Source organism: Ammospiza caudacuta, chromosome 3, assembly GCF_027887145.1.
Source record: "Ammospiza caudacuta isolate bAmmCau1 chromosome 3, bAmmCau1.pri, whole genome shotgun sequence".
Taxonomy (NCBI): Eukaryota; Metazoa; Chordata; class Aves; order Passeriformes; family Passerellidae; genus Ammospiza; species Ammospiza caudacuta.
In genome coordinates this window covers 117,636,599-117,662,127 of record NC_080595.1, presented here as the reverse complement: position 1 = coordinate 117,662,127, position 25,529 = coordinate 117,636,599, and the positions used below count along the sequence as shown (strand labels likewise).

Sequence of the window (25,529 nt, the reverse complement as noted above, 5' to 3'; positions counted from 1 at the left end):
CCCAATGCACGATCCTAATGGATAATCCCAACAGGTAATTGCAGTGGGTGACTTCATGGACAATTCCAATGGATAAATCCACATAATTATTCCAATGGATTATATTCCAATGGAATATTCCAAAGGGTGACTCTCATGGACAATTCCAATGGCAAATACCAAAGGATAATTGCAATGGATGAATCCAATGGATGAATCCGATGGATAATTGAAATGAATAATCCCCATGGATAATTCCAAAGGATAATTCCCATAGATAATCCCAAAGGACAATCCCAATGGATGATCCCAAAGGACAATCCCAATGCACAATCCCAATGCACAATCCCAATGGACATTCCAATGGATGATCCCAATGGACAATCCCAATGGACAATCCCAATGGACGATCCCAATGATGACTCCAAAGGATAATCCCAATGGATGATCCCAATGGACAATCCCAATGGATAATCCCAATGGACAATCCCAATGAATGACTCCAATGGACAATCCCAATGGACAATCCCAAAGGACAATCCCAATGGACATTCCAATGGATAATCCCAATGGACAATCCCAATGGACAATCCCAATGCACAATCCCAATGGACAATCCCAATGGATAATCCCAATGGACAATCCCAATGGATGATCCCAAAGGACGATCCCAATGGACAATCCCAATGGACGATCCCAATGATGACTCCAAAGGACAATCCCAATGGATAATCCCAATGGACAATCCCAATGGATGATCCCAAAGGACAATCCCAATGGACAATCCCAATGGACGATCCCAATGATGACTCCAAAGGACAATCCCAATGGATAATCCCAATGGACAATCCCAATGGATGATCCCAATGGACAATCCCAATGGATGATCCCAATGGACATTCCAATGGATAATCCCAATGGACAATCCCAATGGACGATCCCAATGATGACTCCAAAGGACAATCCCAATGGACATTCCAATGGACAATCCCAATGGACATTCCCAAAGGACAATCCCAATGGACAATCCCAATGGATGATCCCAATGATGACTCCAAAGGACAATCCCAATGGATAATCCCAATGGATGATCCCAATGGATAATCCCAATGGACATTCCAATGGATAATCCCAATGGACAATCCCAATGGACAATCCCAATGGACAATCCCAATGGATGATCCAAATGATGACTCCAAAGGACAATCCCAATGGACGATCCCAATGGACAATCCCAAAGGACAATCCCAATGGACAATCCCAATGGATGATCCCAATGGATGATCCCAATGGATGATCCCAATGGACAATCCCAATGGACGATCCCAATGGACAATCCCAATGAAGAATCCCAGTGGATAATTTCAAAGAATAATTCCAATGGGCAACGCCAATGGACGATTCCAACGGACAGTTCCAAAGGACGATTCCACTGGGCAGTCCCAATGGACAACTCCAAAGGATAATTCAAATGGACAATCCCAATGGATGATCCCACTGGACAATCCAAATGGCCAATCTCAATGGACAGCTTCGAGGAATTATTCCAATGGATGATTCCAGAGGACAATTCCGACGGACAATCCCAATGGATAATTCCATTCGGTGACTCCAATGGACAATCCCAATGGACAATGTGCATGGGCAATGTCCATGGATGATTCCAGTGGTGGACAATCCCAAGGGATGTTCCCAACTGGACAATCCCAAGGGACGATTCCAAGGGACGATCCCAGTGGATGATCCCAATGGACATTCCCATGGCCAATCTCAATGGACAATCCCAATGGGTGACTCCAATGGATAATTCCAACGGACAATCGCCAGGGACGATTCCAGTAGATAACCCCAAGGGATGATCCCAATGGACAATTCCAGTGGCCAATCCCAATGAGTCATCCCAAGGGATGATCCCATTGGGTAATTTCAAAGAATGATTCCAATGGATATTTCCAGAGGACAATCCCAATGGACAGTCCCAAAAGATAATTCCAATGAATGACTCCAATGGACAATCCCAATGGGCAATTCCAATGGCCAATTCCAATAAATGAACCCAACGGACAATCCCAAAGGACAATCCCAGTGAGTGACTCCAACGGACGTTGCAATGGACGATTCCAATGGATGATTCCACTGGACGATCCCAAAGGACGATTCCAAAGGATAATTGAAATGGGCAATTCCAATGGACAATCCCAATGAATGACTCCAATGGACAATGCCCATGGACAACCCCAATGGGTGAATCCATTGGACAACCCCAACGGACAACCCCAACAGCCAACCCCAACGGCCAACCCCAACGGCCAATCCCGAAGGCCGATCCCTCCCTCCCGCAGCCGCGTGCCGGCCGTCCCGGCGCCGTTCCCTCACCCGTTATTGCCGACGTTCCCGGCCTGCCACGCTTTCAGCTCCGGCGATTGGTACCCGGGCGCGGGCGGCGCCGGCGGCAGCTGCGGCGACACCAGGGGGCTGCCGGGGCTCAGCGCCGCCGCCGGCGCGAATCCCGACGGATCCGGCTGCTGGCCCAGCCCTGGGAACGTCGGCAGCGCCGTCACGACACCGGGAATTCCGTCCCAAATTCCCAAATCCCCCACATCTCCCACATCCCCATCCCGGGGAATTCCATCATGGATTTGGAGCTCTTGGCTTGGGTGGGAAGGGAGGTGGAATTTTCATCCCCGGGGCGCTCCAAGGTTTTCTTGGATGTTCCCAGGGATTCTCTCTCTGGGAACTCCGGAGCACGGAATCACCGTCACTGGGAATTCCCAAACTCCCAAACTCCCACATTCCCACATCCCCATCCCAGGGAATTCCACCAAGGATTTGGAGCTCTTGGCTTGGGTGGGAAGGGAGGTGGAATTCCCATCCCGACAATCCCCAGGGTGCTCCAAGGTTTTCTTTTTCTTGGATGTTCCCTGGGATTCCCTGGGAATTCCTTCCCCCGTCCCACTTCCCCTTTCCCAGGGAATTCCCTCCATTCCCAGCTCTCCCAGCCGGGCACTGGATCCATCCCCATCCCAGCTCCTCTCCGGGAAGGGATTTCGGGAATTCCCTGGGAATCTCAGCAATCTCCCTTCCCTTTCCCATCCCCAAATCCCATAAAAACCCCTGGGGGTGGATCCTGAGCGTCTTGAATACCCCAAAAACCCCAAATCCCCCAAACATCCCTAATTACCCCCAAACACCCCAAAATCCCCTGAATCCCCCAAACACCCCACACACCCCAAACACCCCAAATCCCCTGAATGCCCCAAACATCCCTAATACCCCCAAACACCCAAAATCCCCTGAATCCCCCAAACACCCCAAGTACCCCGAACCCCCCACGCACCCCACACCTGCCCCCGGGTACTGGAAGAGGCTCCTGAACACCCCCAAACGCCCTCAATACCCCAAACACCCCGAATACCCCACACACCCCGTACCTGTCCCCGGGTACCGGAGGAGGTTCCCAAACACCCCAAATGCCCCAAACACCCCAAACGCCCCAAACACCCCAAATGCCCCAAATACCCTGAATACACCGGTACCCTGAATATCCCAAACACCCCAAATGCCCCAAACACCCCGAATGCCCCGGTACCCCAAATATCCCAAACACCCTGAATGCCCCAAACACCCCAAATGCCCCAAATACCCTGAATACACCGGTACCCTGAATATCCCAAACACCCCAAATGCCCCAAACACCCCAAATGCCCCAAACACCCCGAATGCCCCAAACACCCCAAATACCCCAAACACCCCGAATACCCCGGTACCCCGAATATCCCAAACACCCCAAATGCCCCAAACACCCCGAATGCCCCAAACACCCCGAATATCCCAAACACCCCGAATACCCCGGTACCCTGAATATTCCAAACACCCCAAATGCCCCAAACACCCTGAATCCCCCAAATGTCCCAAACATCCCAAGCACACAAAATATCCCAAACACCCCAAATACTCCAAAATACCCTAAATACCCCAAATACCCTGAATACCCCAAACACCCCGAATCCCTCAAACCCTCTGAATGTCCCAAACCCCCAAGCACCCCAGACACCCCAAACACCCCAAATCCCCCAAAACACCCCGAATCCCCCAAAACACCCCAAATCCCCCAAACCGCCCGCACACCCTGTAGCTGCCCCCGGGTACTGGAAGAGGTTCCTGAATATCCCAAACACCCCAAACACTCCAAACACCCCAAATCCCCCAAACACCCCAAATAAATACCCCAAACCCCTGAATGTCCCAGGCACCCCAAATACCTCAAAACCCTGAAGTACCGCAAACACCCCAAGTACCCCAAATGCCCTGAATACCCCAAACACCCCAAATTACCCAAATATCGCAAACATCCCAAACACCCCGAATGCCCTGAATATCCCAAATATTCGGAATATCCCAAACACCCTAAATACCCCAAACACCCAAAACACCCTGAATGCCCCTCACACCCTGAATACCCCAAACACCCCAAGCACCTGAAATCCCCTGACTACCCCAAATACCCCAAACACCCCAAATTCCCCAAATCCCCAAAACCCCTAAACCCCCCATACCTGTCCCCGGGTACTGGAAGAGGTTCCTGAATATCCCAAACACCCCAAACACTCCGAACACCCCAAATCCCCCAAACACCCCAAACACCCCAAATAAATTCCCCAAACCCCCGAATGTCCCAGGCACCCCAAATACCTCAAAACCCTGAAGTACCGCAAACACCCCAAGTACCCCAAATGCCCTGAATACCCCAAACACCCCAAATTACCCAAATATTGCAAACATCCCAAACACCCCGAAAGCCCTGAATATCCCAAATATTCAGAATATCCCAAACACCCTGAATACCCCAAACACCCAAAACACCCTGAATGCCCCTCACATCCTGAATACCCCAAACACCCCAAGCACCCGAAATCCCCTGACTACCCCAAACACCCTGAACACCCCAAATCCCCCAAATCCTCCAAACCCCTAAACCCCCCATACCTGTCCCCGGGTACTGGAAGAGGTTCCTGAATATCCCAAACACCCCAAACACTCCGAACACCCCAAATCCCCCAAACACCCCAAACACCCCAAATAAATTCCCCAAACCCCCGAATGTCCCAGGCACCCCAAATACCTCAAAACCCTGAAGTACCGCAAACACCCCAAGTACCCCAAATGTCCTGAATACCCCAAACACCCCAAATTACCCAAATATCGCAAACATCCCAAACACCCCGAAAGCCCTGAATATCCCAAATATTCGGAATATCCCAAACACCCTGAATACCCTAAACGCCTTGAATACCCCAAACACCCCCAATCCCCCAAACACCTCAAATACCCCAAAACCCCCAAACGCCCCAAACACCCTGAACACCCCAAATCCCCCAAACCCCACACACCCCCCATGCCCCCCGTACCTGCCGCCGGGTACTGGAAGAGGTTCCTGAATATCCCAAACGCCCCAAACACCCTGAACACCCCAAATCCCCCAAACCCCACACACCCCCCATGCCCCCCGTACCTGCCCCCGGGTACTGGAAGAGGTTCTGCTGCATCCCGGCCGGGCCCATCCCGGCTCCGTAGGGCGCCGCCGGTGCCGTCGTCGGCGCCGCCGTCGGCGCCGCTCCCATCACGGCGCGGCCCCCGAGGCCCCCGCGCGCCCCCCAGCGCCGCCTCGGGACCCCCGAACGCGGCCACGCCGGCGCCGGGGCCGCTCGTACCGTAACCGGGCGTGGGGAACGGGAACTGCGGCTGCTGCTGCTGCTGCTGCTGCTGCTGCTGCTGCTGCCGGGGCGTCCCCATTGGGGCTCCCATTGGGGCTCCCATGGGGGTCCCCAGGGGGGAATTCCCGAAGTTCTGCTGCTGCTGCTGCTGCTGCTGCTGCTGCTGGCGCATGAGGAGCGCGCGCTGCTGCATCAGCTGCCGCTGCCGGTGCTGCTGGCTGTAGAGCTCCCGCTGCCGCTGCGCCAGCATCTGCGCGTTCAGGGGCGGCTGCGATGGGATGGAATCGGGGTCACGGGTGAGCTGTCCCCCCCAAAAAATCCCGAAATTCCGACCCACACTCGGCCCAGAGCTCTGCCAGCATCTGCGCGTTCAGGGGCGGCTGCGATGGGATGGAATCGGGGTCACGGGTGAGCTGTCCCCCCAAAAAATCCCGAAATTCCGACCCACACTCGGCCCAGAGCTCTGCCAGCATCTGCGCGTTCAGGGGCGGCTGCGATGGGATGGGATGGAATCGGGGTCACAGGTGAGCTGTCCCCCCTAAAAGATCCCGAAATTCCGACCCACACTCGGCCCAGAGCTCTGCCAGCATCTGCGCGTTCAGGGGCGGCTGCGGGACGGGGTGGGATGGAATCGGGGTCACGGGTGAGCTGTCCCCCCAAAAAGATCCCAGAGTTCCAACCCACACTCGGCCCAGAGCTCTGCCAGCATCTGCGCGTTCAGGGGCGGCTGTGATGGGATGGAATGGAATCGGGGTCACGGGTGAGCTGTCCCCCCAAAAAATCCCGAAATTCCGACCCACACTCGGCCCAGAGCTCTGCCAGCATCTGCGCGTTCAGGGGCGGCTGCAGGACGGGACGGGATGGAATCGGGGTCACGGGTGAGCTGTCCCCCCAAAAAATCCCGAAATTCCGACCAGGAATCAGCCCAGAGCTCCCGCTGCCGCTGCGCCGGCGTCTGCGCGTTCAGGGGGATGGAACCGGGGGGTCGGGGGTAAAAAAAATTCCCAAAATTCCAACTAGGAGTGAGCCCTCGGGGGGCTGTGGGATGGGATTGAGGTTAGAGGTGAGGTGTCCCAAAAAAATCCCAAAATTCCAACCCACACTCGGCCCAGAGCTCTGCCGGCATCTGCGCGTTCAGGGGGGGCTGCGGGATGGAACTGGGGGGACAGGGGTGAAGAATCCCGAAATTCCAACAGGAATCAGCCCTGAGGGGGCTGTGGGACACCAAAGGGGGGACAGGGGTAAAAAATCCCCAAATTCCAACCAGGAATCAGCCCTGGCGGGGCTGTGGGACACCAAAGGGGGGACAGGGGTGAAAAATCCCGAAATTCCAACCAGGAATCAGCCCTGAGGGGGCTGTGGGACACCAAAGGGGGGACAGGGGTAAAAAATCCCCAAATTCCAACCAGGAATCAGCCCTGGCGGGGCTGTGGGACACCAAAGGGGGGACAGGGGTAAAAAATCCCCAAATTCCAACCAGGAATCAGCCCTGAGGGGGCTGTGGGACACCAAAGGGGGGACAGGGGTGAAAAATCCCGAAATTCCAACAGGAATCAGCCCTGGCGGGGCTGTGGGACAGGACTGGGGTGAGAGGTGAGATCTCCTCAAAAAAAAAATCCCAAAGTTCCAACCAAGGGGGGCTGTGGGACCAAAGGGGGGTCAGGGGTGAGGTCTCCCCAAAAAAATCCCGAAATTCCAGCCAGGAGTCAGCCCTGGGGGGAGTTGCTGAGAGGGTTTTGGGATTTGGAAATGGGAAAATTCAGATTGCGTATCGTAAAGCAAAAATTTATAACTAAAAGCTGTCTCAAAACCTGAATCCTAAATCCCAAATCCATCTCTAAAAGCCATCCCAAACTCCAAACCCCGCAAAAAACCCCACACCCCAAACCCCAAACAAACCCCATAAAAAGCCCAAACAAACCCCATAAAAACCCCAAACAAACCCCATAAAAAGCCCAAACAAACCCCATAAAAAGCCCAAACAAACCCCATAAAAACCCCAAACAAACCCCATAAAAAGCCCAAACAGGGGTGCCTGTGGCTGCTGCTGCCGCGGGATCCCGGCACGCAGGCACAGCCCAAACCCCAAACCCTCCATATCTCAATTCCCAAATCCCAAACCCCAAAAAAACCCCAAAACCCCAAACAAACCCCAAACAAACCCCATAAAAAGCCCAAACAGGGGTGCCTGTGGCTGCTGCTGCCGCGGGATCCCAGCACGCAGGCACAGCCCAAACCCCAAACTCTCCATATCTCAATTCCCCAATCCCAAACCCCACAAAAACCCCAAACAAACCCCAAAAAACCCCAAACAAACCCCAAAATCCCCCGCTGTTACCTACGGCAGCTGCGGCTGCTGCTGCGGGATCCCGGTGTGCAGCGAGAGCCCCATCCCAAACCCCAAACCTGGCTCAAATTCCAAACCCCAAACCCCAAACACTCCAAATCTCAATTCCCAAACCCCACAAAAACCCCAAACAAACCCCAAAAAACCCCAAACAAACCCCAAAATCCCCCGTTAGTTACCAGGGGCTGCGGCTGCTGCTGTGGGATCCCGGTGTGCAGCGAGAGCCCCATCCCAAACCCCAAACCCCTCTCAAATTCCAAACCCCAAACCCCAAACACCCCAAATCCTGAATCCTCAAACCCCAAACACTCCAAATCTCAATTCCCCAATGCCAAACCCCACAAAAACCCCAAACAAACCCCAAAAAACCCCAAACAAACCCCAAAATCCCCCGCTGTTACCTACGGCAGCTGCGGCTGCTGCTGCGGGATCCCGGCGCGCAGCGAGAGCCCCATCCCAAACCCCAAACCTGGCTCAAATTCCAAACCCCAAATTCCAAACACCCCAAATCTTGGATCCTCAAACCCCAAACACTCCAAATCTCAATTCCCAAACCCCAAACCCCACAAAAACCCCAAACAAACCCCAAAAAACCCCAAACAAACCCCAAAATCCCCCGCTGTTACCTACGGCAGCTGCGGCTGCTGCTGCGGGATCCCGGTGTGCAGCGAGAGCCCCATCCCAAACCCCAAACCTGGCTCAAATTCCAAACCCCAAACCCCAAACACTCCAAATCTCAATTCCCAAACCCCACAAAAACCCCAAACAAACCCCAAAAAACCCCAAACAAACCCCAAAATCCCCCGTTAGTTACCAGGGGCTGCGGCTGCTGCTGTGGGATCCCGGTGTGCAGCGAGAGCCCCATCCCAAACCCCAAACCCCTCTCAAATTCCAAACCCCAAACCCCAAACACCCCAAATCCTGAATCCTCAAACCCCAAACACTCCAAATCTCAATTCCCCAATGCCAAACCCCACAAAAACCCCAAACAAACCCCAAAAAACCCCAAACAAACCCCAAAATCCCCCGCTGTTACCTACGGCAGCTGCGGCTGCTGCTGCGGGATCCCGGCGCGCAGCGAGAGCCCCATCCCAAACCCCAAACCTGGCTCAAATTCCAAACCCCAAATTCCAAACACCCCAAATCTTGGATCCTCAAACCCCAAACACTCCAAATCTCAATTCCCAAACCCCAAACCCCACAAAAACCCCAAACAAACCCCAAAAAACCCCAAACAAACCCCAAAATCCCCCGTTAGTTACCAGGGGCTGCGGCTGCTGCTGCTGCGGGATCCCGGCGCGCAGCGAGAGCCCCATCCCAAACCCCAAACCCCTCTCAAATTCCAAACCCCAAATTCCAAACTCATCTCAAACCCCAAAACGCCCCAAACTAACCCCAAAACGCCCCATTAAAACCCCAAACAAACCCCAAAACCCCATAAAAACCCCAAAACCGCCCCAAACCGTGTTACCTGCGGCTGCTGGGGGATGCCGGCGCGCAGCGAGATCCCAAACCCCAGACACTCCTGAAACCCTCCCCAAACACCCCAAACCCCAAATGCCCCAAATCTCAATTCCTTAAGCCCATAAAAACCCCATAAAAAACCCCATAAAAAAAACATAAAGTCCCCATTTGGGGTTACCTGCGGCTGCTGCTGCTGCTGCGGGATCCCGGCGCGCAGCGAGAGCCCCATCACAAACCCCAAAAACCACAAAGCCCAAACACTCCAAATCTCAATTCCCAAACCCCAAACCCCCCAAACCAACCCCACAAACCCCACAAAACCCCCAAATTTCCCGCTGTTACCTGCGGCTGCTGCTGCTGCTGCTGCTGCTGGATCCTGGCGCGCAGCGAGAGCCCCATCACAAACCCCAAAAACCACAAACCCCAAACCCCAAACCCCAAATCCTGAACCTGAAACCCCAAACACCCCAAACCAACCCCACAAATCCCCCAAATTTCCCGCTGTTACCTGCGGCTGCTGCTGCTGCTGCTGCTGCGGGATCCCGGCGCACAGGGACAGTCCCATCACAAACCCCAAAAACCACAAACCCCAAACACTCCAAATCTCAATTCCCAAACCCCAAACCCCCCAAACCAACCCCACAAACCCCACAAAAACCCCAAATTTCCCGCTGTTACCTGCGGCTGCTGCTGCTGCTGCTGCTGCTGCTGGATCCTGGCGCGCAGCGAGAGCCCCATCACAAACCCCAAAAACCACAAACCCCAAACCCCAAACCCCAAATCCTGAACCTGAAACCCCAAACACCCCAAACCAACCCCACAAATCCCCCAAATTTCCCGCTGTTACCTGTGGCTGCTGCTGCTGCTGCTGCTGCAGGATCCTGGCGCGCAGCGAGAGCCCCAACCCCAAACCCCAAAAACCACAAACCCCAAATCCTGAACCTCAAACCCCAAACACCCCAAACCAACCCCACAAACCCCACAAAAACCCCAAATTTCCCGCTGTTACCTGCGGCTGCTGCTGCTGCTGCTGCTGCTGCTGGATCCTGGCGCGCAGCGAGAGCCCCATCACAAACCCCAAAAACCACAAACCCCAAACCCCAAACCCCAAATCCTGAACCTGAAACCCCAAACACCCCAAACCAACCCCACAAATCCCCCAAATTTCCCGCTGTTACCTGCGGCTGCTGCTGCTGCTGCTGCTGCTGCTGGATCCCGGCGCGCAGCGAGAGCCCCAACCCCAAACCCCAAAAACCCCAAACCCCAAATCCTGAACCTCAAACCCCAAACACCCCAAACCAACCCCACAAACCCCACAAAAACCCCAAATTTCCCGCTGTTACCTGCGGCTGCTGCTGCTGCTGCTGCTGCGGGATCCCGGCGCACAGGGACAGTCCCATCACAAACCCCAAAAACCACAAACCCCAAACACTCCAAATCTCAATTCCCAAACCCCAAACCCCCCAAACACCCCAAACCAACCCCACAAAAACCCCAAATTTCCCGCTGTTACCTGCGGCTGCTGCTGCTGCTGCTGCTGCTGGATCCTGGCGCGCAGCGAGAGCCCCATCACAAACCCCAAAAACCACAAACCCCAAACCCCAAACCCCAAATCCTGAACCTGAAACCCCAAACACCCCAAACCAACCCCACAAACCCCACAAATCCCCCAAATTTCCCGCTGTTACCTGCGGCTGCTGCTGCTGCTGCTGCTGCGGGATCCCGGCGCGCAGCGAGAGCCCCACGGGCGCCCCGAAGTGCCCCAGCAGCGCCGCCTGGCGGTTCTGCTGCAGCAACTGCAACGCAGCGGCACCAACGGGTTTGTACGGGGTTTCTAATGGGCGGCTTCTATGGGGTTTCTATGGGGCTTTTCTATGGGGTTTCTATGGGGCTTTTCTATGGGGCTTTTAATGGGGTTTTTCTATGGGCTTCAATGGGCGGCTTCTATGGGCTTCTATGGGCTGCTTCTATGGGGTTCAATGGGCTTCTTCTATGGGGTTCTTATGGGGTTTTTCTATGGGGTTTCTATGGGGTTTTTCTATGGGCTTCAATGGGGTTTTTCTATGGGGTTTCTATGGGGTTTTTCTATGGGGTTTCTATGGGGTTTTTCTATGGGGTTCTTATGGGGTTTTTCTATGGGGTTTCTATGGGGTTTTTCTATGGGGTTCTTATGGGGTTTTTCTATGGGGCTCAATGGGCTTCTTCTATGGGGCTTTTAATGGGGTTTTTCTATGGGCTTCAATGGGGTTTTTCTATGGGGTTTCTATGGGGTTTTTCTATGGGCTTCAATGGGCTTCTTCTATGAGGTTTCTATGGGGTTTTTCTATGGGGTTTCTATGGGGTTCTTATGGGGTTTTTCTATGGGCTTTAATGGGCTGCTTCTATGGGGTTTCTATGGGGTTTTTCTATGGGGTTCTTATGGGGTTTTTCTATGGGGTTTCTATGGGGTTTTTCTATGGGCTTCAATGGGGTTTTTCTATGGGGTTTCTATGGGGTTTTTCTATGGGGTTTCTATGGGGCTTTTCTATGGGCTTCAATGGGCTTCTATGAGGTTTCTATGGGGTTTTTCTATGGGGTTTCTATGGGGTTTTTCTATGGGGTTCATATGGGGTTTTTCTATGGGCTTCAATGGGGTTTTTCTATGGGGTTTCTATGGGGTTTTTCTATGGGGTTTCTATGGGGTTTTTCTATGGGGTTTCTATGGGGTTTTTCTATGGGCTTCAATGGGGTTTTTCTATGGGGTTTCTATGGGGTTTTTCTATGGGGTTTCTATGGGGTTTTTCTATGGGGTTCATATGGGGTTTTTCTATGGGGTTTCTATGGGGTTTCTATGGGGCTTTTCTATGGGCTTCAATGGGGTTTTTCTATGGGGTTTCTATGGGGTTTTTCTATGGGCTTCAATGGGCTTCTATGAGGTTTCTATGGGGTTTTTCTATGGGGTTTCTATGGGGTTTTTCTATGGGCTTTAATGGGCTGCTTCTATGGGGTTTCTATGGGGCTTTTCTATGGGGTTTCTATGGGGCTTTTCTATGGGCTTCAATGGGGTTTTTCTATGGGGTTCATATGGGGTTTTTCTATGGGGTTTCTATGGGGTTTTTCTATGGGGTTTCCATGGGGTTTTTCTATGGGCTTCAATGGGGTTTTTCTATGAGGTTCTTATGGGGTTTTTAATGGGGTTTCTATGGGGCTTTCATGCGGTTTTTAATGGGGGCTTTATGGGGTTTTTATGCGGTTTTTAATGGGGTTTTATGGGGTTTTCGTGGGGTTTTTAGTGGGGTTTTCAGTGGGGTTTTCGTGGGGTTTTTAATGGGGTTTTTATGGGGTTTCTATGGGGTTTCCATGGGGTTTTCAATGGGGTTTTTATTGGGCTTTTATGGGGCTTCAATGGGGTTTCATGGGGTTTCCATGGCGTTTTTTTGGGGTTTACATGGGGTTTTTAATGGGGTTCTCATGGGGTTTTCATGGGGTTTTTATCGGGGTTTTTATTGCGTTTTTAATGGGTTTTTTGGGGTTTTATGGGGTTTTTAATGGGGTTTTTATGGGGTTTTCAATGGGTTTTCTCTGGGGTTTTTATGGGGCTTTCATGGGGTTTTTAATGGGGGTTTTATGGGGTTTTTATGTGGTTTTTAATGGGGTTTTATGGGATTTTTAGTGGGGATTTTTATGGGGTTTAATGGAGTTTTTATGGGGTTTCTATTGGGTTTCTATGGGGTTTTCAGTGGGGTTTCTATGGGGTTTTTCTATGGGCTTCAATGGGCTTCTTCTATGAGGTTTCTATGGGGTTTTTCTATGGGGTTTCCATGGGGTTTTTCTATGGGCTTCAATGGGGTTTTTCTATGAGGTTCTTATGGGGTTTTTAATGGGGTTTTTATGGGGCTTTCATGCGGTTTTTAATGGGGGCTTTATGGGGTTTTTATGCGGTTTTTAATGGGGTTTTATGGGGTTTTCGTGGGGTTTTTAGTGGGTTTTTTTTGGGGTTTTTAATGGGGTTTTTATGGGGTTTCTATGGGGTTTCCATGGGGTTTTCAATGGGGTTTTTATTGGGCTTTTATGGAGCTTCAATGGGGTTTCATGGGGTTTCCATGGCGTTTTTTTGGGGTTTACATGGGGTTTTTAATGGGGTTCTCATGGGGTTTTCATGGGGTTTTTATCGGGGTTTTTATTGCGTTTTTAATGGGTTTTTTTGGGGTTTAATGGGGTTTCAATGGGGTTTTAATGGGGTTTTTAATGGGGTTTTTACAGGGTTTTTAATGGGGTTTTTCTGGAGTTTTCATGGGGTTTTTATGTGTTTTCTATGGGGTTTTTAATGGGGTTTTTATGGGGTTTCCATGGGGTTTTCAATGGGGTTTCTATGGGATTTTTATTGGGCTTTTATGGGGTTTCAATGGCGTTTTTATGGGGTTCACATGGCGTTTTTAATGGGGTTTCCATGGGGGGTTTTTGGGGTTTTTGGGGGTTTTTAATGGGGTGTTCATGGAGTTTTTATGGGGTTTTTATCGGGGTTTTTATCGGGGTTTTATTGCGTTTTTAATGGGTTTTTTGGGGTTTCGGGGGGTTTTTAATGAGGTTTTAATGGGGTTTTTAATGGGGTTTTTATGGGGTTTTCAATGGGGTTTCTATGGGATTTTTATTGGGCTTTTATGGGGTTTCAATGGCGTTTTTATGGGGTTCACATGGCGTTTTTAATGGGGTTTCCATGGGGTTTTTTTGGGGTTCACATGGCGTTTTTAATGGGGTTTCATGGGGTTTTTTGGGTTTTACATGGGGTTTTTATGGGGTTTACATGGGGTTTTTATGGGGTTTTTATCGGGGTTTTATTGCATTTTGAATGGGTTTTTTGGGGTTTTATGGGGTTTTTAATGGGGTTTTTATGGGGTTTTCAATGGGTTTTCTCTGGGGTTTTTATGGGGCTTTCATGGGGTTTTTAATGGGGGTTTTATGGGGTTTTTATGTGGTTTTTAATGGGGTTTTATGGGATTTTTAGTGGGGATTTTTATGGGGTTTAATGGAGTTTTTATGGGGTTTCTATTGGGTTTCTATGGGGTTTTCAGTGGGGTTTCTATGGGGTTTTTATTGGGCTTTCATGGGGTTTTCGTGGGGTTTTTATGGGGTTTTTATGGGGTTTTTTTGGAGTTTACTTGGGGTTTTTAATGGGGTTTTTATTGCATTTTTAATGGGTTTTTTTTTAGGTTTTGGGGGTTTTTTATGGGGTTTTCATGGGGTTTTCCCAGGGTTTTTAATGGGGTTTTTATGGGGTTTTCAATGGGGTTTTTATGGGGTTCTCATGCGGTTTCTATGGGCTTTTTATGAGGTTTTTAATGGGGTTTTATGGGGTTTTAATGAGACTTTTAATGGGGCTTTTATGGGATTTCCATGGGGTTTTCATGGGGTTTTTTGGGGCTTTCATGGAGTTTTTAAAGGGCTTTTTAATGGGGTTTTTATGGGGTTTACATGGGGTTTTTATGGGGTTTTCATTGGGTTTTCAGTGAGGTTTTTAATGGGGTTTTTATTGGGCTTTTATGGGGTTTTTAATGGGGTTTTCAATGGGGTTCCTAATAGGGTTTAATGGGGTTTTTAAGGGGATTTTTAATAGGGTTCAATGGGGTTTTCATGGGGTTTTTATCGGGTTTTTAATGGGGTTTTTATTGGGTTTTCAATGGGGTTTTAATGGGGTTTCTATAGGATTTTTATTGGGCTTTTATGGGGTTTTTCTATGGGGTTTTTATGGGGTTTTTAATGAGATTTTTATGGGGTTTTCATGAGGTTTCTATGGGATTTTTATTGGGGTTTTTGATGGGGTTTTTATGGGGTTTCTATGGGGCTCTCATGGGGTTGGTATGGGCTTTTTTGGGGTTTTTAATGCGGCTTTTATGGGGTTTTCATGGGGCTCTCATGGAGTTTCTATGGGCTTTTTATGGGGTTTTTAATGGGGCTTTTTTGGGGTTTTCATGAGGTTTTTAATGGGGCTTTTATGGGGTTTCAATGGGGTTTTTATGGGGTTCACATGGCGTTTTTAATGGGGTTTTCATGGGGGTTTTTTGGGGTTTTCATGGGGGTTTCTAATGGGGTTTACATGGGGTTTTTATGGGGTTTTTATCGGGGTTTTTATCGGGGTTTTATTGCCTTTTTAATGGGTTTTTTGGGGTTTTTGGGGGTTTTTAATGGGGTGTTCATGGGGTTTTTATGGGGTTTTTAATGGGGTTTTTATCGGGGTTTTTATTGCGTTTTTAATGGGTTTTTTTGGGGTTTTATGGGGTTTTTACAGGGTTTTTAATGGGGTTTTTCTGGGGTTTTTATGGGTTTCCTCTGGGGTTTTTAATGGGGTTTTTATGGGGCTTTCATGGGGTTTTTAATGGGGTTTTATGGGGTTTTCGTGGGGATTGTTATGGGGTTTCTATGGGGTTTTTAATGGGGTTTTTATGGGGTTTTTAACAGGCTTTTTAATGGGGTTTTATGAGGTTTTTATGGGGTTTTCATGGAGTTTTCATGGGGTTTCTATGAGGTTTTAATGGAGTTTTTAATGGGGTTTTTAAAGGGGTTTCTATGGCGTTTCTATGCTGTATTTATGGGGTTTTTGGTTTTTTTTGGGGGGGATTTTTTTCTAATTCTTTGGCGTTTATTATGGGTTTTAAAATCCTTTTTATCAGAACTCTTTGTGTTTTTTAGAGGTTTTTTGGGGGATTTTTGGGGGATTTTTTTAGAACTCTTTGGAGTTTTTGAGGGGGATATTTTGGGGATTTTTTGGAATTCTATGGCGGTTTTTGGGGGGGATTTTTCTGGGGATTTTACTGGGCTTTTAATGGGATTTGGGGGGATTTTTTTGGGGATTTTTAGGGATGTTTGGGGGATTTTGGGGGGATATTTTGGGGATTTTTGGGGGATATTTTGGGGATTTTTGGGGGATTTTTTTGGGGGATTTTGGGGGATTATTTGGGGATATTTTGTCTATTTTGGGGGGATTTTTTGAGGTATTTTTGGGGTATTTTGGAAGGATTTTTTTAGGTATTTTGGGGGGGTATTTTGGGTACTTTAGGGGGATATTTTAGGGGTATTTTCGGGGGATATTTTGGGGATTTTGGGGGATATTTTGGGTATTTTTTGGGGATTTTTGGGGGATATTTTCAGGTATGTTTGGGGGATATTTTAGGGATATTTTTAGGGATATTTTGGGGGATATTTTGGGTGGTTTTGGGGGATATTTCAGGGATATTTGGGGTATTTTTAGAGATGTTTAGGGGGATATTCTTGGATTTTTGGGGGGATTTGGGGGGAAATTTTGGGTACTTTAGGGGGATATTTTAGGGGTATTTTCGGGGGATATTTTGGGGATTTTGGGGGATATTTTGGGTATTTTTTGGGGATTTTTGGGGGATATTTTCAGGTATGTTTGGGGGATATTTTAGGGATATTTTGGGGTATTTTTAGGGATATTTTGGGGGATATTTTGGGTGGTTTTGGGGGATATTTCAGGGATATTTGGGGTATTTTTAGAGATGTTTAGGGGGATATTCTTGGATTTTTGGGGGGATTTGGGAGGATATTTTGGGTACTTTAGGGGGATATTTTAGGGGTATTTTCGGGGGATATTTTGGGGATTTTGGGGGATATTTTGGGTATTTTTGGGGGATTTTTGGGGGATATTTTCAGGTATGTTTGGGGGATATTTTAGGGATATTTTGGGGTATTTTTAGGGATATTTTGGGGGGTATTTTGGGTATTTTGGGGAGATATTTTGGGGATTTTGGGGGGATATTTTGGGGGGATATTTTGGGGTATTTTTAGAGATATTTTGAGGGATATATTGGGTGTTTTTAGGGTTATTTTGGGGGATATTTGGGGATTTTTACGGATATTTTGGGGGATATTTTGGGTGTTTTGGGGGGATATTTTGGGTGTTTTGGGGGAATATTTTGGGGGATATTTTGGGGATTTTTGGGGGGATATTTTGGGGATTTTTAGAGATATTTTGAGGAATATATTGGGTATTTGTGGAGGCTATTTTGGGGATATTTTGGGGGATATTTTAGGGATTTTGGGGGGATATTTTGGGTATTTTTGGGGGATTTTGGGGGCATATTTTGGGAGCATATTGTGGGTATTTTTTGGGCAATTTTAGGGATATTTTGGGGGAATATTTTGAGGTATTTTGGGGGGATATTTTGGGAGATATTTTAGGGATATTTTGGGGGATATTTTAGGGAGATATTTTGGGAATTTTTGGGGGATATTTTGGGGACTTTTGGGGTGTTTTTAGAGGGTATTTTGGGTATTTTTAGAGATATTTTGAGGGATATTTTGGGTGGTTTTGGGGGATATTTTAGGGATATATCGGGAATTTTTAGGGATATTTTGGGGGCTGTCTTGGGGATTTTTGTGGGATATTTTGGGTATTTTTCGGGCATATTTTGGTGCATTTTGCGTTATTTTCTGTGTTGTTACCTGCTGCTGTCCCTGCAGCTGCAGCCGGAGCTGCCTGGGGGCAGCCACTGCACAGTTTGGGGTTTTTGGGGGATATTTCGGGGATTTTGGGGTATTTTGGGGGGATATTTGGGGGATTTTGGGGGATATTTTGGGGTATTTGTAGGGGTACTTTTGGGCTATTTTTAGGGATATTTTTAGGGATATTTTGGGCTATTTTTGGGTATGTTTTTGCACATTCCTCCCTTACCTGCTGCTGTCCCTGCAGGCGCTGCTGCAGCTGCAGCCGGACCTGCCTGGGGGCAGCCACTGCACAGTTTGGGGTTTTTGGGGGATATTTTGGGGATTTTGGGGGATATTTCGGGGATTTTGGGGGGATATTTTGGGGATATTTTGGGGTATTTTTAGGGATATTTTTAGGGATATTTTGGGCTGTTTTTGGGTATATTTTTTGCATTCCTCCCTTACCTGCTGCTGTCCCTGCAGGCGCTGCTGCAGCTGCAGCCGGAGCTGGTTGGGGGCGCTCGGGGGGCGGCCGAGCCCCGGCCGGGCCATGCCCAGGGCGGCTCCGGGGCTGTTCTGGAACGTTCCGCGCGCCCCCCCCCGCCCCGGGAGCCGCCGGAGGAGGGTGAGGGTGAGGAGGGTGAGGGTGAGGAGGGTGAGGGTGAGGAGGGTGAGGAGGGCCGGGCACGGGGAAGGGCCCCTTCTGCCGCAGCACGGCCGGGAACGAGGATGAGGAGGAGGAGGAGGACGAGGCCGATGAGGATGAGGAAGGAGGGAAGGGCTGGGAGAACATCCCGGCTTTGGGCTCCAGCAGCAGCGGCGGCGCCGGGTGGGGCTGGAAGCGATCGCTGAGCGCGTCCAGGCCGCCGCCCTGGGGGGGAAATGGGGCTGAGAGGGGGAACGGCCGGGCCCAGACCCCTGGGCAGCACAAAACGTCCCTGGATCCCATCCCAAAACGTCCTTGGATCCCAAAACGTCCCTGGATCCCATCCCAGAATCGTCTCCAATCCCAAAACGTCCCTGGATCCCATCCCAGAATCTTCTCCGGTCCCAAAATATCCCTGGATCCCATCCCAGAATCGTCTCCGGTCCCAAAACGTCCCTGGATCCCATCCCAGAATCGTCTCCAGTCCCAAAACGTCCCTGGATCCCATCCCAAAACATCCCTGGATCCCATCCCAGAATCGTCTCCAATCCCAAAACGTTCTTGGATCCCATCCCAGAATCTTCTCCGGTCCCAAAACATCCCCGGATCCCATCTCAGAATCTTCTCCGATCCCAGAACGTCCCTGGATCCCATCCCAGAATCGTCTCCAATCCCAAAACGTCCCTGGATCCCACCCCAGAATCTTCTCCGGTCCCAAAACGTTCTTGGATCCCAGCCCAGAATCGTCTCCGATGCCAAAACGTCCCTGGATCCCATCCCAGAATCGTCTCCAATCCCAAAACGTCCCTGGATCCCATCCCAGAATCTTCTCTGGTCCCAAAATATCCCTGGATCCCATCCCAGAATCGTCTCCGGTCCCAAAACGTCCCTGGATCCCAAAACGTCCCTGGATCCCATCCCAAAACGTCCCTGGATCCCATCCCAGAATTATCTCCAATCCCAAAACGTCCCTGGATCCCAGCCCAGAATCGTCTCTGGTCCAAAAACGTCCCTGGATCCCATCCCAAAACGTTCTTGGATCCCATCCCAGAATCTTCTCCGATCCCAAAATGTCCCTGGATCCCATCCCAAAACGTCCTTGGATCCCAAAACGTCCCTGGATCCCATCCCAGAATCGTCTCCGGTCCCAGAACGTCCCTGGATCCCATCCCAGAATCTTCTCCGGTCCAAAAACGTCCCTGGATCCCACCCCAGAATCGTCTCCGATCCCAAAACGTTCTTGGATCCCATCCCAGAATCTTCTCCAATCCCAAAACGTTCTTGGATCCCATCCCAAAACGTCCTTGGATCCCAAAACGTCCCTGGATCCCATCCCAGAATCGTCTCCGGTCCCAAAACGTCCCTGAATCCCATCCCAAAACGTCCCTGGATCCCATCCCAGAATCTTCTCCGGTCCCAAAACGTCCCTGGATCCCAGCCCAGAATCTTCTCCGATCCCAAAACGTCCCTGGATCCCAGCCCAGAATCTTCTCCAATCCCAAAACGTCCCTGGATCCCATCCCAAAACGTCCCTGGATCCCATCCCAGAATCGTCTCCAATCCCAAAACGTCCCTGGATCCCAGCCCAGAATCTTCTCCGATCCCAAAACGTCCCTGGATCCCAGCCCAGAATCTTCTCCAATCCCAAAACGTCCCTGGATCCCATCCCAAAACGTCCCTGGATCCCATCCCAGAATCTTCTCCAATCCCAAAACGTCCCTGAATCCCATCCCAGAATCTTCTCCGGTCCCAGAACGTCCCTGGATCCCATCCCAGAATCTCCTTGCAGCCCCAAATCCCCTGAGATCCCAAAATGTCCTTGGATCCCATCCCAGAATCTCCCTGGATCCCAAAACGTCCTTGGAATCCCATCCCAAAATCTGTTTGAAATCCCACCCCAAAATCACCTTGGAATCCAAAAATTTCTTCTTTAGAATCCAATTCCAAAATCTCTTTGGATCCCAAAACCTCTTTGGAACCCCAAAATCTCTTTGGAATCCCAAAATCTCCTTCAGATCCCAAAATCCCTTTGAAATCCCACCCCAAAATCTCTCCAGGTCCCAAAATCTCCTTGGAATCCCAAAATCTCCTTCAGATCCCAAAATAAATTTCTTTGGAACCCAATCCCAAAATGCCTTCGGATCCCAAACCCCTTTCTTTGGAATCCAATCCCCAAAAAGCCTTGAATACCAAAATCCCTTCTGGTCTCAAAATCTCTTTGGACCCTGATCCCAAATTCTCTTTCAAGGCCAATCCCAAAATCCCCCTGGATCCCAAAATCCCTTTGGGTCCCATCCCAAAATCTCCCTGGATCCCAAAATCCCTTTGGCTCCCATCCCAAAATCCCCTTGGATCCCAAAATCCCTTTGGGTGCCATCCCAAAATCCCCTTGGATCCCAAAATCCCTTTGGATGCCATCCCAAAATCTCCCTGGATCCCAAAATCCCTTTGGGACCCATCCCAAAATCTCCCTGGATCCCAAAATCCCTTTGGGACCCATCCCAAAATCTCCCTGGATCCCAAAATCCCTTTGGGACCCATCCCAAAATGTCCCTGGATCCAAAAATCCCTTTGGGTCCCCTCCCAAAATGTCCCTGGATCCCAAAATCCCTTCAGGTCCCATCCCAAAATCTCCCTGGATTCCAAAATCCCTTTGGGACCCATCCCAAAATCTCCCTGGATCCCAAAATCCCTTTGGGTCCCATCCCAAAATCCCCCTGGATCCCAAAATCCCTTTGGGTCCCATCCCAAAATCTCCCTGGATCCCAAAATCCCTTTGGCTCCCATCCAAAAAACCCCTTGGATCCCAAAATCCCTTTGGATGCCATCCCAAAATCTCCCTGGATCCCAAAATCGCTTTGGGTCCCATCCCAAAATCTCCCTGGATCCCAAAATCCCTTTGGGACCCATCCCAAAATCTCCCTGGATCCCAAAATCCCTTTGGGACCCATCCCAAAATGTCCCTGGATCCAAAAATCCCTTTGGGTCCCCTCCCAAAATGTCCCTGGATCCCAAAATCCCTTTGGGACCCATCCCAAAATTTCCCTGGATCCCAAAATCCCTTTGGGACCCATCCCAAAATCTCCCTGGATCCCAAAATCCCTTTGGGTCCCATCCCAAAATCTCCTTGGATCCAAAAATCCCTTTGGGTCCCCTCCCAAAATGTCCCTGGATCCCAAAATCCCTTTGGGACCCATCCCAAAATTTCCCTGGATCCCAAAATCCCTTTGGGACCCATCCCAAAATCTCCCTGGATCCCAAAATCCCTTTGGGTCCCATCCCAAAATCTCCTTGGATCCAAAAATCCCTTTGGGTCCCCTCCCAAAATGTCCCTGGATCCCAAAATCCCTTCAGGTCCCATCCCAAAATCTCCCTGGATCCCAAAATCCCTTTGGGTGCCATCCCAAAATTTCCCTGGATCCCAAAATCCCTTTGGGACCCATCCCAAAATTTCCCTGGATCCCAAAATCCCTTTGGATGCCATCCCAAAATCCCCCTGGATCCCAAAATCCCTTTGGGACCCATCCCAAAATCCCCTTGGATCCCAAAATCCCTTTGGGACCCATCCCAAAATCTCCTTGGATCCAAAAATCCCTTTGGGACCCTTCCCAAAATCCCCTTGGATCCAAAAATCCCTTTGGGTCCCATCCCAAAATCTCCTTGGATCCAAAAATCCCTTTGGGTCCCCTCCCAAAATGTCCCTGGATCCCAAAATCCCTTCAGGTCCCATCCCAAAATCTCCCTGGATCCCAAAATCCCTTTGGGTCCCCTCCCAAAATCCCCTTGGATCCCAAAATCCCTTTGGAGCCTTGTCCCCAGATCCCTTTGGAATCCCATCCCAGGAACTTCTGGGACCCCAAAATGTCTTTGAAATCTCATCCCAAAATCCCTTTGGAGCCCAAAATCCCTTTGGGGCTCCACCCCAAAATCCCTGTCCGGCTCAATCCCAAAACATCCTTGGATCCCAAAATCCCAAAATCTTTACAATCCAACCCCGAAACACCCTTGGATCCCAAAACCTTTGGAATCCCATCCCAAAATCCCTTTAGATGCCAAAACCTCCTTGGGATCCCAAAATCCCAAAACCTTTGGAATCCCATCCAAAAATCCCTTGGGATCCCAAAATCCCAAAATCTTTGGAATCCCATCCCAAAATCCCTTTAGATCCCAAAAACCTCCTTGGATCCCAAAATCCCAAAATCTTTGGAATCCCATCCCAAAATCCCTTGGGATCCCAAAACCCCAAAATCTTTGGAATCCCATCCCAAAATCCTTTTAGATCCCAAAAATCTCCTTGGATCCCGAAATCTTCTTGGATCCCACTCCAAAATCCCTTGGGATCCCAAAATCTCCTTGGATCCCAAAACCTTTGGAATCCCATCCCAAAATCCCTTTAGATCCCAAAATCCCTTGGGATCTCAAAATCCCAAAATATTTGGAATCCCATCCCAAAATCCCTTTGGGATCTCAAAATCCCAAAATCTTTAGAATCCCATCCCAAAATCCCTTTAGATCCCAAAATCTCCTTGGATCCCAAAATCCCAAAATCTTTACAATCCAACCCCGAAACACCCTTGGATCCCAAAACCTCCTTGGATCCCAAAATCTTTGGAATCCCATCCCAAAATCCTTTTAGATCCCAAAAACCTCCTTGGATGTCAAAATCCCAAAATCTTGGGAATCCCATCCCAAAATCCCTTTGGGATCTCAAAATCCCAAAATGTTTAGAATCCCATCCCAAAATCCCTTTAGATCCCAAAACCTCCTTGGATCCCAAAACCCCAAAACCTTTGGAATCCCATCCCAAAATCCCTTTAGATCCCAAAAATCTCCTTGGATCCCAGCATCTTTAGAATCCCATCCCAAAATCCCTTGGGATCCCAAAATCTCCTTGGATCCCAAAATCTTTAGAATCCCATCCCAAAATCCCTTTAGATCCCAAAATCTCCTTGGATCCCAAAATCCCAAAATCTTTACAATCCAACCCCGAAACACCCTTGGATCCCAAAACCTTTGGAATCCCATCCCAAAATCCCTTTAGATCCCAAAACCTCCTTGGATCCCAAAACCCCAAAACCTTTGGAATCCCATCCCAAAATCCCTTGGGATCCCAAAATCTCCTTGGATCCCAAAATCTTTAGAATCACATCCCAAAATCCCTTGGGATCTCAAAATCCCAAAATCTTTACTAATCCCATCCCAAAATCCCTTTAGATCCCAAAACCTCCTTGGATCCCAAAACCCCAAAACCTTTGGAATCCCATCCCAAAATCCCTTGGGATCTCAAAATCCCTTTTTTAGAATCCCATCCCAAAATCCCTTTCGATCCCAAAACCCCAAAATCTTTGGAATCCCATCCCAAAATCCCTTTAGATCCCAAAAACCTCCTTGGATCCCAAAATCCCAAAATCTTTGGAATCCCATCCCAAAATCCCTTGGGATCTCAAAATCCCAAAATCTTTGGAATCCCATCCCAAATTCCCTTGGGATCCCAAAAAACTCCTTGGATCCCAAAATCCCAAAATCTTTGGAATCCCATCCCAAAATCCCTTTCGATCCCAAAACCTCCTTGGATCCCAAAATCCCAAAATCTTTGGAATCCCATCCCAAAATCCCTTGGGATCCCAAAAAACTCCTTGGATCCCAAAATCCCAAAATCTTTGGAATCCCATCCCAAAATCCCTTTCGATCCCAAAACCTCCTTGGATCCCAAAACCCCAAAATCTTTGGAATCCCATCCCAAAATCCCTTTCGATCCCAAAACCTCTTTGGATCCCAAAATTCCAAAACCTTTGGAATCCCATCCCAAAATCCCTTGGGATCCCAAAATCCCAAAATCTTTGGAATCCCATCCCAAAATCCCTTGGGATCCCAAAATCTCCTTGGATCCCAAAATCTTTAGAACCACATCCCAAAATCCCTTGGGATCTCAAAATCCCAAAATCTTTACTAATCCCATCCCAAAATCCCTTGGGATCCCAAAATCTCCTTGGATCTCAAAATCCCAAAATCTTTGGAATCCCATCCCAAAATCCCTTTAGATCCCAAAAACCTCCTTGGATCCCAAAATCCCAAAATCTTTGGAATCCCATCCCAAAATCCTTTTAGATCCCAAAAATCTCCTTGGATCCCGAAATCTTCTTGGATCCCATCCCAAAATCCCTTGGGATCCCAAACTTCCTTGGATCCCAAAACCTTTGGAATCCCATCCCAAAATCCCTTTAGATCCCAAAATCTCCTTGGATCCCAAAATCTTTAGAATCACATCCCAAAATCCCTTGGGATCCCAAAATCCCAAAGTCTTTACTAATCCCATCCCAAAATCCTTTGGGATCCCAAAAATCTCCTTGGATCCCAAAATCCCAAAACCTTTGGAATCCCATCCCAAAATCCCTTTAGATCCCAAAACCTCTTTGGATCCCAAAATCCCAAAATCTTTGGAATCCCATCCCAAAATCCCTTGAGATCTCAAAATCCCAAAATCTTTGGAATCCCATCCCAAATCCCTTGGGATCTCAAAATCCCTTCTTTAGAATCCCATCCCAAAATCCCTTGGGATCCCAAACTTCCTTGGATCCCAAAATCTTTGGAATCCCATCCCAAAATCCCTTGGGATACCAAAATCCCTTCTTTAGAATCCCATCCCAAAATCCCTTGGGATCCCAAAACCTCCTTGGATCCCAAAATCCCAAAATCTTTGGAATCCCATCCCAAATTCCCTTGGGATCCCAAAAATCTCCTTGGATCCCAAAATCCCAAAATCTTTACAATCCAACCCCGAAACACCCGTGGATCCCAAAATCTTTGGAATCCCATCCCAAAATCCTTTTAGATCCCAAACTTCCTTGGATCCCAAAATCTTTGAAATGCCATCCCAAAATCCCTTGGGATCTCAAAATCCCAAAACCTTTGGAATCCCATCCCAAAATCCCTTGGGATCCCAAAATCTCCTTGGATC

The 25,529-nt window shown here is 49.2% G+C and overlaps 1 protein-coding gene across 1 annotated transcript in view; it reads right to left on the bottom strand.

The window, feature by feature from the left end:
• NCOA1 (nuclear receptor coactivator 1) overlaps positions 1 to 25,529 on the bottom strand; it is a 97,843-nt gene that overhangs the window by 11,131 nt on the left and 61,183 nt on the right. The window contains exons 13-18 of the mRNA XM_058801533.1: positions 18,592 to 18,796; positions 18,391 to 18,518; positions 11,193 to 11,300; positions 5,691 to 5,961; positions 5,492 to 5,593; positions 2,356 to 2,515 (exon numbers count right to left, since the gene is read on the bottom strand). Of these exons, the coding sequence (XP_058657516.1) occupies positions 2,356 to 2,515; positions 5,492 to 5,593; positions 5,691 to 5,961; positions 11,193 to 11,300; positions 18,391 to 18,518; positions 18,592 to 18,796 (974 nt within the window). The remainder of the gene's footprint in view (positions 1 to 2,355; positions 2,516 to 5,491; positions 5,594 to 5,690; positions 5,962 to 11,192; positions 11,301 to 18,390; positions 18,519 to 18,591; positions 18,797 to 25,529) is intronic.